The following is a 13,842-nucleotide window of genomic DNA, read 5'->3' as shown; positions in this document are numbered from 1 at the left end:
GCTTGCAGTTTTCGTCTGCTCCACCTTTGGCACATTGTCCGCGCCTGTCTTCTTTCCTGCCTCGCTAACTCTGCTAGGACTGTGCTTCTTCGCCTGAGGTTGCATCCTCTACGGTCCGTAATGGCGTACGGGTGTGGTATTTGACGGAGAAGTAAAGCACCCGGGTAGTTTTCCTGTTGCGCTCTGGTTTGTTGCCTGCCAGATCTGACCTGCATGCAGGCTCGAGGAGTGGGATGATGATGGCAATGTGGATGATAGTTATATCTTGTCTGGACTACACAAAGTATTGTCATTATAGCGGTATTCGTATCGAACTACTGAACGAATGACAAAAGTAGATTGCCACGTCTATTGCGATACTCGAAATTAGTTACACGATAGCTTTCGAACAATAGTGTTTGCATGAACGCGGAAACAGCGCAGTCGTCTTTCACAGTTAGCAACCACCACCACCTGTGGCTTGGGAAGGTGGCGTAGCCGCTCCTCCCACCGTACCGAAGGAAAGATAGGATCAGGGGTAACAAGTCTTAGGGGTGCCTATAGGATTACGGGTAACGAATCTTATGGTGGCTACCATACCCTAATAGACTTTACCCGTGGATGTCTTCCTTGCAATTATACCTTCAGCAGCATAACTTGCCACGATTATATATTAATATATCAATAATTTGTGCACGTCTGAGCTCCTACACAGGTAATTTCCCCAACAACCCGTTGTAATTAGCAGATTTCCAACTCCACAGCTCTTGTATTGACTATAACATCCATTTCTTTTGCAGAGCCTGACTTGGAAGACCGTGATTCATCATGGCTAACTTTACAACGGTGAACTCATTGGAGGACTTGAACATCCACCGCATTCCAGACAAGTATATTGGCTACATCATGTATTTCATCTTGAAATTTCAAAACGACACGTCGGAGTTTAACAAACCCCAGCTTCGGCGGATATTCAAATTATCTTACCCTCTTTTTTTAGTCCTGTACAGCTCCTTGTTCGTAACTTCTCTGATATCCAATTTTTGGTTAGTCTTTCGCATCTACCGCGACAGGCGACCCAAAGAATCCTTCTACATCTATCTGTTCGTTAACGCCCTGAACGACATTTTCAAGTTGCTGGTCGTGATGCCGGTGTCCTTAGTCACTCTATTCCTTCATAGCTGGGTTTTCGGCAGCTTCATGTGCTCTGTGTCGCCTATTATACAAGATTTTCCTTTCTACTTGACCCTTCTTACGTTTGTACTGATCGCCTGCGATCGGTATCGATTCGTAATGAATCCTCTAAAACGTCGTCTTCCTCCACTATTTTGTCTGGCTGGCATCAGCATCATAGCTGGCATTTTGATCCTGCCCTACGCCGTCTACACAACGTACATAGACCTTCAGCAGTATCTCGGCCGACAGTTCGAAGGTACGGGAATATGTGCTCTGAACCTTACGGAGAACATTGAAGAGTATATTCGAGGCCTTTTCATTGTCCTGTACGCTCTGCCCGTTGCTCTGGTCATCTACCTCCATGTCAAAGCGTCTGTCGAAATTAAAGCTCAAGAGATGTCGCAGTCTCTTGCTTTGCGTGCTACAAACCGAAGGGAAAGCAATGGCGAAGAGAATTCGGTCTGCTCCGTAGCTTCCTCCGTTGTCCCGGACTCCCTGTACAGCACACGTTCTTGCGCCGTTTTTCCTGTGTCGACGAGAGACAACGCTGCTATCCGTAGCAAGTCGGACGGCAATCGAGGCCCTTCTGGTTTCTTCAAAGAACCGAAATCACCCGAAGACTCGATCGACTGGATGAAGGAGAGACGCACACAAAACACAATCATGATGCTCGTCACTGTGTACGCAGTTTGCCTTCTACCCCTCAACATTCTTCGACTGATCATCCATGTGATTCATGAGGGCCCCGAGCACAGCGTCCACTTTGACCTCGCCTTTGCTTTCGCTGTGTTAATTGCATTCTTACCAACCCTTGGGACCCCGTACTTATTTAGAGTGTGGTATATCAGCGCACACATGTCGGCAGATATGCGCCAGTACAAGAAGCTTCGTCATATTTCAGGCACACACGCCGTCGACAACAAAGAGAAAGACAGGAATAATTCCAGAGCTTGAGCATCTGCAGAATAAACTGTATGTAGTGTTCCGCGCAAAAAGGCAGGGCACAGCAGCCCTAGTGGGTGCTACAATGCGTGTTACTCGCCAGAAACAGGAACTGTAAAAAGGGAAACAAGTGAGCAGTCCGACTTGATACTCTTGGTTAATGTGGAAGAAAAGTACTATCGACGGTGACATCAAGTGTGTGCTAGTGCTCTTTAATCATGTCAGTGCGTACTGCAAGAGTGAAATGCCCTCACTAGCTACGGATTTGCTACAATGCAAGAGTGGCTGTGTTGCGCGGGTGTCTTTGTTGAAATGTGAGAATCTCATTCTTGTGTACAATTACTTCATCTCGCTGTTACCATCACGCGCCTATCCAATGAGGAAAATCACCGTGCTTATACCGTGCTTGCTACTTCACGCATAGTCTATTGGTGTTGTAGATATGCAATTGCAAGACTCCATGGATACATTGGACAAGGTTTGTTTAATGACTTGCTAGTCTGAACTCTCAACGTGAACTGGATAACTGATCGTCTTCGCATGGCCACGGGTTGAGAAGCTCCCAGCACATCCAGCCCTCCAGGAAATTCCACCGTCGTCGACCAGGACTAGGTCATGTAGAGGGACAGCACCTCCTCTACAACATATTCATGAACTCGAAAGAAAACAAATGCAGATCTGTTCCTTTTGTATTTCTCTTTTTCAGTGGCTCTCGCAGCTATACACGTGAGGGCAATGAGCTCACCTAGCTGCAACTCTAACAAACTTATGTTGCAGTTTTTTATTATTATTTATTTATTTTTCGCACGTTAAAGGACCGCGAAGCGGTAACGACATAACGGAGGGTGAGCACTAGAAACTGAATTATAAAATAACATTATACAGATAGATTATCTGCAATACCTATATAAGGGTTGCACAATAACACTCGCACAACATTCGCACGCAGATACACTTTGATACACAGTAAGAGACAACACATCATGAAGTCCAACAAAACGGAATGCGGTGTAAACGCCAGTTAGAAGCATGGCAACATCAAGGAAAGTAATGACAGTGATATCCCTATAGAGAGCAAAGGATGTTAGAGATCGCTTGTTTAAAGTGCACTTGATGGGTGATGAGGGCAGGTTCACGAGGAAGGGCATTCCGATGTCTTGTTGTGCGAGGAATGAATGATTGAAAAAAGAAACTGGTCGCGCAATCCACTGGTTTGACCTTAAAGGCACGATCCATGCGTAACGAGGAGGCAGGAGTATGGATGACCACAATAATATAAAAAATGAAAAAAGAAGAAGAAGAAGTAAAAATAACCATTGCGGATAATTTTGTGGAACATGTAAAGTTAAAAAGCTTGCGACGCAGGGCCAACGTAGGTAAACCCAACTCATGCTTTATTTAAGTTACGCTGCTATTAGGATGAAAATTGTCAACAATAAATCGAGCTACGCGATTTTGAACACATTCAATGGAATTCGAAAGATAAGCCTGGTAGGTGTCCCAGGTGGGTGCGGCAAATTCAAGCTTCGGTCTCTCAAACGTTGTACATGCCAACTATTTAACGGAGGGTGGAGCAAGCCTTAAGGTACGACATAGGAAACACAAATTAGTGCGATTAGCGCCGGCTATCATTTGAGAAATGTGGTTAGACCAAGAAAGATTGCCAGTTAGAGTGACACCGATATTTATAAGGTGTGGCATGCTCAAGGATAGAAGAACCAAGGTAGTATTTTGAGAGGACGGGAGTAGTTCGCGTAAGCGAAATAGTTTTGCATTTTTGAGTATTAACCGGTAGCAGCCAAGTGGACCACAAACATGATATGTGGCCTTTTCAACAGATAACGCGGTCGTCTGCAAAGATGCGTACGGAAGAGGATAACCCCGAAGGAAGGTCGTTGATATAGATTAGAAATAAAAGAGGATCCATAAAGTATAATTGAGCATTGCGGTATACCCGAGGCAACTTGTTCGAGTGAACAATGTTGTGTTGTTTGTAACGACGAACTGCAATCTGTTACTTAGGAAGTTACGAATCCAAATAAGAACGAATGGATCGATGCCATGTTACTTGTGACGGTGACTTGTCATGTGAATTCGTATGCGCCTGCTGCCGACAGGTCTCACGAGGACTGTTCTCACGCTTTAAAAAAGTGTTTACCGAGCTAGCCCAGCCGAGCTTCACGTATTCAGACAGCGATGTGAGCTTCGTAAACGGCGAGGAAAGTAACAGTTTTCGTTTTGAAGACTTGGTACCCATGACGACACAATGCAAAAGGTCGCGGCAAGAATTTTCACGCAACAATCTGCACGCGAAACAATCCATTTCAAATACAAAATACGCAATGGAAAATGTAGTGTGTACATGAAAGCAGACCGCTTTCAGATGTACTGGCTGGCTGGCAGCGTGCGGATAATGCAATTTTCAACAGGCTGTATGAAGGTTTGCCCAGACGTTGGTTTTTCTCATTCCTGATATGACTAGTGCCTATCAAGAAATCATTTGTGACCCTTAAAGTACGTCTTGCGAGTATTTACAAAATGCCTAACATGTACTTCACATGTTTCACAACAGCCAAACAAGTGTTTGTTTCCACACTAGGCGACTAACGTACAGACCCTGCTATTCATTGTCCGTGAGAAGGACAGACTGTGAATTCCTTGTGTTGCTGTGACTTGCACCATCTTTCAAGTTGTAGGCATATGGTAGTCTGATGTGACTAATGGATTTTAAGAGCTCAAAAGCGCTGATTAAAGCTCTGATTAAAATGTTACTTGTAACCGCCATACATCCCTAGGTTGGGGCTCCAAGCCCCAGAAATCACAAACAGTTTCGTTAGAAATAATGCTGGACGCCTGTGGTACCTCTTGAGGGCATCGCAACTGTGGTTAATCAATTATGAATTTTGTGCACGTTAAAATCAAAGCATTTAATTTAGAGGTCAACCGCAGTTGTGCTGCTGCTGATTGAAGTTAACATAAGACGCGCACTTAGGTGCCGATCTCTTATATCGTGCATTCTGACAATCAAGCCACACTGCGTCCCCTTACTGAACACCATGACACTTTATTTCACTGCATGAATTCAAAACTGTGCAGTGCTCAGGCTATCTTTATGTACAAATGAAAGCAGATAAAAGTTACAAGGTCATTCAAGACTAGCAACTTGAAACGTTTCAAGTGTAACAAATCGTCAACTTAACGTTCTTCTCTTAAATGTAATATAAAAAGAAACAAAGTTCAGGCCACATGATGTGCCAACGTACTTAATGAGATTAAGGCTTCACGCCTTTCTTTCTACTTTATGTTCTCACTATCGACCATCTGTAAGCTTCGTTATTTGTCGACTACCATCACACATTTTCGGGCGGCTTCGTAGTGAGAGCTAGGATTAACTGCGGTAAATTTGCGAAAGCCCGCCCGTGGAAAAAGTGGCTTCTGTCTCGTTAATTCTCGACCTACAAGACAAACACAACATTTCAGAATGTTTTCAAAGGATTTGGTCTACTCACCAAGCGCATTAATGATTTGTTGAATGGCTTCCAATTTTTCTTGGCTGGTATCCTTTTGTTCGAGCTCTATACACACAGGCGCACACATAGAGAGATGATGATGATGAGATAGGGCTGATGCCGGCCAGTGCCAATTGTCGAGCTCTGAACATTGTTTGCGCACACACGAATGCACCTTGATTGTTAATTAATGTTGTTAGCATATGCGTATATGCTATGTATATGTATGTGTGCCCTTACATTGTATTGCTCGTATTGCACCGACATCTGTGTTTCGCGTCACTACACATTCCCACTATAAATATTGAATAGAGCGCGCCTTGCGGTGGGTGCATAATTGACTTGGCTTGGTAACAGATTTCGTAACCACGTATCAATGTAAAAAGCAAACGAAAATTATTTCTGATAAATAATATTTGTACCTAAATATATTTGCCAAGTATTCGTCCCATTCTAATGTCGTTCACTCTAGGAGTGTTCTTGGTTGAAAACGTTATTATGGTTCGAGACAGAAGTAATAAAAGCTTGATTTTATGACAGAGCGAACAACGTTGGGAAAAACATCAGTTGTTTGCGGAGAGGCACTGTATTTGTGACTAAATAGCGCCAGAAACGTTGTTAAACTCAACGTTAGCCAAATATGAAATTGACTTTAGAAATTACGTATTGGAATCATTGTTCGCACGCGGTCAATATTTAATTGTAGTTCCATGTTGTGTCTTTCTGCGTGTGCCAAGTGAGAGTGAGTTTTTTTGAAGCTCGTATCTTGTGCACGTCTGCACTTTGAGTCTACATACTGAGAGGAACTATTTTTGTGTATGCATCTGTAGCTAATTATGACATATATGACAAAGTGGATGTACCATAGTAACTTTGTTCCAGACGGTGCAGTAAGCGTCATACACGAGAATGTCTTGATATTCTTTGGAGGTTAATGAGGCTGATGAATAATTAACCGCTGTTAGCGTTTACACAAGTACTGCGAAACAGGGTGACGGGGAACCTGGGCTAAAATTCAAGGTAAAGACCTCAAACGCAGAGTCGTTGTCCGAGAAATCGAATGGTTACGACGAAAGTGTTACTTTATTTATGTACCAATATGTGCTGTTACAATGCATAAGTGATGTTGGTTGTGGATGGATGTATATTTTAAGAAAAATCTTGTTGTAAAAATGTCGTTCCATGTTGGTTGTCTCACAAGTCTTACGATTGCTTTCATATCCTCTTGTGCGATTTGAAGAATCCGTTCAGTTCTTTATTATAAAGCAGACACTTGATGATGCGCATAAGGCAAATTGTTTTTTATCTGTACATCAGCTCAATCTGTCGAACTTATAATTTAAGTGGAAATATAGAAAATGCAGCCAAGCGGTGAGGTAATATTAAAGGGCCTCCGGACGAGTGCCGTCGATATTTCGAACAGAGACTGTCCTTCTGGGCATCTTCCTCATCATTGGCATAAATTAATTCTTCTTAACCAAAGCATCAGGGTGGACGAGCCGGGCTTCGTTGAACAGCTAGCTGCGAAATAAATCACCACGCAAGAATTCGAATTGGAATTGGAAATAAAAGAAAAATATGGAGATGTTAGTCGCAACCATAGGTCGGCGCGATCATGATCGCGGCAGCCTTGCCAGTGCTTCGTGATCGCACTCATGATCGCGATCATCAGGCTTTGATAAGGCATTGCGATCATGATTGCGCCGACCTATGGTCCCAACCCAGTCAAGACTGGCTACTCCAAAAACGCGTTTGCGGGCGGAACAATAGAACCAGAAAAAAAGAGAAGAAAAACAAACAAACAGGAAAGAGAGAGAGCGGATCAGGCAGAACAAAGCATAAAGGCAAAGGGGGAAAGGAAAGGGAGAGACGTTAGGCACACTCACTGGTTCATAATGCCAGAGACCGCGCGAACACTGTGTTCAAGCAGGTTCGAAGCGGTCAGGAAGTTGGCAAGAGCGCGCAGTGCCAAGAACGCCAGTCGCTTCGATGTACGTAAGTTTCACTACATTGCGCTTTTTGTGGGGCACCGATAGCTTACTGAACGCAGGAATCGCGTTTATCAGATCAGATAACAGAGCCCGCCGTTTCCTCCTCCCTGCGCTAACGACGCACCTGCTCACCGGATTCTTCGCACTTCTTTCTGCTGTCACTGGGAGTAAATGCTCCCAAATCGCAAGAAGTTAACGTTAACAGTTAAATTTCGCAACTTGGACGTTGCCATAGCTGAGCTAGACAGCTTTCTTTTTTCTTAATAAACATATCCCACCCCCCTAGACAGCTGTTTCCCAATATCATCAACAATTCGTACACGAGCAACGCCTGAAGAAGTGGCGTCAGGTACCGGAGTCTTTTACCGGAGAGCCACACAGGCACTGTGTTGACTGCTTTGGCAGTAGTGGTGACGGATTCGTCTATCCCGACGTAGCCTACCTGCGTTCCTGTTCTGACCAGTGGTAAACTTACAACACAGGTAAGTCTGCATGCAGGTTGCACACTTTGCCGAAACAGTTTCTTGGCACTGACTTGGCATCTCGTTATTCCTTTTGATTCTTATTTGGTTCCCTGTCTTCGACTGTTGTTTCTGCAATGATTACACTTCCTTGGGTTCGAGGAAAGCAGGGAGAAGGCAGCCTGTTTGAGCAAACACCGCGACGTGCGCAATGATGACATGCTTGTGCCTTACCTCTGCCGCTGAAATGCAAAGAAACGCAGGGCAGCTGGTGCACGGTAAATGGAGCAGCAATTCTAGATTGGGAAGAATGGAAGCGGAAATGCACAAAATTATACTTTTGCTCCAGTTAAAATATTTGGTGTTTGTTTTGCTGTTCTCTTTTTACGTATATCAGATTTCATCATTTTCAATCACAGATCATAATCGTTTCCGAAGTTACTATGCAACACCTTGAGGAGAGGTTCTAGGTGCGTGGCTACTGTTGAGAAAGGTGGTAGATTAGTCGACATTCACTTTACGCTAGTGAACACGCTTCTCCTGCTCTGTCACCGGTAGGTATGGTATAGCTCACACCTTGCCTTTAGCTATTGGCCCATTGCAACGAACTGAAATTTCCATCATAACCAAATAAAAGTCGTTGAATGCTTTCATTTTCTATCGTGATTGCACCTTACGTTCTGAGAAATTCAGTACAGCGACTTAAGTCGCGCGATACTCATATCATCACGTGGCATATACAGTTTTCAGTTACAAAAGCACTCGCTATCAATCTCATTTATGTCCTCGTGTTGTAGAATACCTTAGTTAGAGAATTAGTTGTGAACTGGGTTAGAACAGGTGGATGGTTTATATACTATGAGCACTCATTGAGCACGGCGCAGGCCGTGAGAGATCTGGGCCCAACCAAGCACCTGCACTGTGACGCGTGCCCTTTTCGATTTCTTGCACGGGGGGCGTGCCATGTATATGGGTATGCCGTGTGTGTATGTTGTAAATTATATCTTTGAGACACTCTAACAACCTACACTTTCACGAACGAAGATGCGATAAATCTTAACATCATCAGAAAAAAAGTAATACGTTAGAATGACATACATAATACCATGTACATAATATCGAGTTTTAGTGGATCGGAAGGTGTTCACGATAACGTTCCGAAAACATAAGGCAATCACCTCATTCCTTTGAAGTGCCTGACGTCACGCGTTGCTGATCTTCCATTTGATAGTCTCGTTTGTCGTATAGTTTTGGTAAAACGCTTCCGATCTACTGAAGCTCCTAAAGATAGCGCTTTGAAGTTGTTCGTCGCACTACAGAAGACAAAAACCATTGAAAGCACCACTTACAGACTAAATCGTAGCGAATTTGTAGTTGCAATATCATCGTGTCTCACACTTGTACGTATTCACCCAAAATATTAATTCTCCATGTGCCACCGAAGTATCATGAAGCATCATCACAAATATCATAAGACTGATGAAAGAACGATGAAAGATGAAAGTCACTGAAAAGGTTAGCCAGCTGTAGGACTCGAACTCATGTTCTCTCATGATAAGATTGATTTCAAGTTTCGAGAAGTATTACGTCGTGCGGCGCCCAATCTACCCACACATCTGAGATATCTTTTCGAAGGTCCATTTTTCGGTTCCTCACCACACAAACAACGAGAATTAGCCGAAGCAGGCTACAAACATGGACGACACAAGCACGTAAGCCCTCCAACGGCCAGAAACAATTAAATCGAACCCTTGAGTTCTTTGACCTGACCAGAGCTTCTGGCAGTCTTCTAACGTGGGGCTGAGAGAGTGGACACGCTGTTGCCAAAAGACAGACGTAGAGCTCCCGGTGTTGTCACCTGTACTTGCAGAATCCGGATCTATATGGAGCGGGTTCTTTCGAAAATTCGCGCAAGCCCGTAATGTTCACTGACGCCGTTTGCATTTTGCGTCTTTGAGCGAGGTTGACCTATATGGTACGAAATCGAATAAACATAATTTTAAGACTACTTCCTTACTTCTCCGCTGTAATGAGCCATGCACCTGCTAAACATGTTCTCCTGGTTGATGCTCCCGAATGGTCCAGCGGCTAGTAGGCAACTGTTCAGCCTGCAGAGACCATGTGCAGGCGACGAACCGTAGATTTCGAGGTTCCTCGGAAAACTGGCAAAAAATCATCACCAGCGATATCCTAGTATGCAACTAGGCACTTGGTGGCGTACGTGTTCCAGATAAGTGTTCAATACAATAAGGACCGTAACTTTCTTTCGTCTGACTAACACTACGGACACATGAACATTTGAACGATCCTTGAAAGCAATGACCATTGCACACCTCGGGTACTATTGACATGCGCCGTTGCCCGATCCAATGATTCTTGGGAGATTGACAGGTTACGCGCCGATGGACGCTACGCACAATGGGTGACATCCATGAACATAAGCTTTGGTAGAGAACAGGCGTCAATAGCGAAGCAAAATGCAGTGCAAAAGGCGATTTGATAGCATTTTAATTGACCATTTTATGTAACCACTACCTTAATGTGCATTTTTGTACGACCGTGAGTGGTTGTTGAGACTGTGCCCACGCTTGATGTCGATATTTTGAAAAGTGAATTTTTGAACGCACCCACATGTTTTATAACTGTAATAAACTGTTATCGTGAAGCCTCATGACGTTTCATAAAAGCTGTGGGAGTTTCCTCTTGTTCGGGGCCCCAGTCTTCAACTCTGGCATAGCAAGCGTTGTCGTTATATTTAAAGTTCGCGCGCACCAGACCCGTTTTACTAGCATAGAAATAGAGGCTAGAAGAAAAGCTGGGGGAGAGAGTGGTGGGGGAGAGCAAAGGAGTTGTACGGGGGATAAGACCCTCTCCCAGTGTTCAAGTCTGGGAGGCGCCATGATCGATATTCTGGATTCGGCCGGATTTCGCCACAGCATTTCCACGTGAAAAGACCAGGTGCGTTCGGCGCAATGGTATCCAATCCAATGCAAGCCGCTTCCGCTTCCGCTGGGCTCCGTGTGCCATGCCGTGTGCGAAGTGTGTGTGTTTTGTCTGCCATCACCTGTGCGCTTGGACTCCTTAGGGAATGAGTATCGTACAGTTTAAACCTTTTGCTGCGACATGAAAGAAGAACGGCGCACGAAACTCGTAGGAGACACACACCGTTCGTAACACGCTATAGGCCTACCGTATCGATCATGGTGGATCACATGTTGAGATGCCCCCATTCGCTGGCTTGGTTTCTAGTTATTATGAGGGTTTTATGTTTACTAGGCTCGCGCAAGAAGACGTGGCGAATCACGGGCGAAGTGATCCACTTAACGCGCGTTGTGGGGATAACGACAAGAGTACAAGCCTGCGAGCGGTAGTTTTCGAGGACCTCCTGACTTCTCAATGGCGTCCACGAACCTCCATCTGGACGAATGGTGATTGAAAATGGATGTCGAGCTATGACCAATCACCGCTCATTTTAATGATCATTGAAATGCCCGTCTGACAGCGGTATCATTCCGAGAACACCACGTTGCTTATATGCTTTGTTTGGTTCGCAAAGTGCTTGGAAGAACGAGCACGCGTAACAATTTCTGATCTGCACAAAACATTGGGCGATAATAATTCGCATCGCTAGCAAAGCTCTACTTATGCACTGGAATTACGACCCCTGGGAGTTGCTAGGAAACATCCCAGGGTTTAATCACATTTTAATGGGCTGCAAAACACTACCGATGCAACTTTAATATTGGAGTTAGGAATGCCTCGCAGTAAGGATGCTGAGCACGAGAGTTGTCGCTTACCGTTAATCTCGCCGGGATTATTTTCGTTAGCTAATAGAGAGTTTCTAAAAATGGTTTGTGTGTGTTGCGTCCAAGGTGTACGTAAAAAAACCACTGAAGAGAGCAATGAGATACAAGACAGAGAAAACTTCATGTAAGAGTGCACTGGTAACAAGGTTAATGACAAATCACACACAGTAACATATGACAACTCGTGCGAACATTGAGAGGTTTGTGTGTGTGGTAGCCTGCCGTTTACAGGATCCGCGATCAGCATACACAAGGCTATGCACAGTACAAGACATTGTGTGGCACACTTATGATCTCATAGGGGACATGCTCAAGTTCGGATTACAAGAAAACTTTCAAAGAAGCTAGTCCATTCCACCATCACCCCGCGCTAGACCCCTGTGCATGAAGCTGGGCCTATGGTTATCGTCGCTATGCGATTCATGGCTCACCTTATTCGGTGAATAAACCGATATTTTGTCTTGGTTTGTCCTTTACGTGTATCGTGTACGGTAGCGGATCCAGAAATTTGTTTCTGCGGGTTGGGCTCGGACCTTGAGCAATATGCTATACACACGCTACTTAAGGCCAATTGAAGCGCTTTGTGTTGACAGAAATTGAGGGGGGACCCCGCCATGCCCCCTATCCCACTTAGGTCCACGCCACCAATTCAGAAATGAACCAATTCAGAAGTGTGAAAATCAACGCGGTCTAGGGTTATTTCTTCATGCAGTCGTTTTAGGTGTTTGTTCCTGACACGCGTCCACGAACCGCCTGCTTCTTAAATGGGCGCTTTTCATTAGGCTACCTATTGGATCTGCAATGACAGACGGCCGAACAGTGCGGGTGCAACAGGTTTACTGAGAATGAGAAAACGTGGGAAGGTGCGCATGCATAGATACGCACGTACGACGACTAGCCCCTCGACGACTAGCTATCAACGAGGCCTAAACGGCCCTTGAGCTTCTGCAGTCTTGCTCGCGACAGTGGCTTCGTAAAAATGTCTGCGACTATCTCGCTAGTTTGGCAGTACTGGAGGTCGATGACTCTGTGGTGAACTAGGTCGCGCAAATGATGACGACGAACGTCGATGTGCTTCGTCCTCGCGGTAATACCCTCGTTAACCGACAGCTTGATGCGACCCTGGTTGTCTTCGAGCAAACACGTCGGCTCGTCCATGCTGCGGCCGAAGTCGGTTAGCAACTGTCGCAGCCACAGCACTTCCTGTGAGGCATGCGCCGCTGAGACGTATTCAGCCTCTGTCGATGAAAGCGCCATGAGTAAAATCTTGCAGCCAAAGAGAGGACGAAGACACAACGGTAGAAACACACAACAGCGGAACTGCAGACTCTCAACTAAAGGATTTATTGACAATACGTCATTTAAAAGGCGTCCTCTCTTTGGCTGCAAGATTTTACTCATGGCTATGTACCAACTACCCCAAATTTCTACCTTGGTGGATGAAAGCGCCACGGACGTCTGCTTCCTGCTGGACCACGAAAGAGGGCTTCCTCCTAGAGTAATGAAGTAGCCGCTTGTTGATCTACGGTCCCTAATGTGACCTGCCCAGTCTGCGTCTGCGTAGCAACCAACCTTGCACCTCGCTCCCCAGGCAGTTGCAGCTTGTAATTCAACGTGTACTTGAGGTACCGAAATACCTTGTTAACGGCGGTCCAGCCGCGCTGGCGGGGCTTGGTGACACGTCGGCACAGGTACCCCATTGCACATTGTCCGGGCGCGTTGTCGTGCTCAGGTACAAGAGCTCTCCAACTGTTTGACGATAGATCTCGTTGCTCTGTAGTACGTCGTCATTCCCAGTGACTTTCGGATAGTCCGCGTACATAGGGATGGCACTGCCTTTAGCATCTCCAAGCTTGTACTTCTCCAGTAGGCTGCTGATCCTATTCCGCTGGTGAAGAAGAAAGCAATTATCATCGCTTCTCTCAATCTCAATTCCAAGGTAGTGACTGACGTGGCCAAGGTCTTTGAGCTCAAAATG

General features: G+C 45.2%; 1 protein-coding gene and 1 long non-coding RNA gene across 4 annotated transcripts in view; both read left to right on the top strand.

Annotated features, from left to right (window-relative positions):
- LOC135377525 (prolactin-releasing peptide receptor-like) overlaps positions 1 to 6,027 on the top strand; it is a 774,729-nt gene extending 768,702 nt beyond the window's left edge. For both annotated transcript variants that reach the window (XM_064610008.1, XM_064610009.1), the window contains one exon: positions 780 to 6,027. In XM_064610008.1, coding sequence (XP_064466078.1) covers positions 808 to 2,109 — 1,302 coding nt within the window. In that variant the 5' untranslated portion in view covers positions 780 to 807 and the 3' untranslated portion in view covers positions 2,110 to 6,027. The remainder of the gene's footprint in view (positions 1 to 779) is intronic.
- Positions 6,028 to 7,754: 1,727 nt separating this feature from the next.
- The window catches only part of LOC135397231 (uncharacterized), a 447,853-nt gene continuing 441,765 nt past the window's right edge, over positions 7,755 to 13,842 (top strand). For both annotated transcript variants that reach the window (XR_010423617.1, XR_010423615.1), the window contains exon 1: positions 7,755 to 8,079. This is a non-coding gene — a long non-coding RNA (uncharacterized LOC135397231). The remainder of the gene's footprint in view (positions 8,080 to 13,842) is intronic.

The sequence above is a fragment of the Ornithodoros turicata genome, chromosome 1 (assembly GCF_037126465.1).
Source record: "Ornithodoros turicata isolate Travis chromosome 1, ASM3712646v1, whole genome shotgun sequence".
Classification (NCBI taxonomy): domain Eukaryota; kingdom Metazoa; phylum Arthropoda; class Arachnida; order Ixodida; family Argasidae; genus Ornithodoros; species Ornithodoros turicata.
The sequence above is the reverse complement of the archived record's forward strand: the minus strand, read 5'-3'. Positions and strand labels throughout refer to the sequence as shown.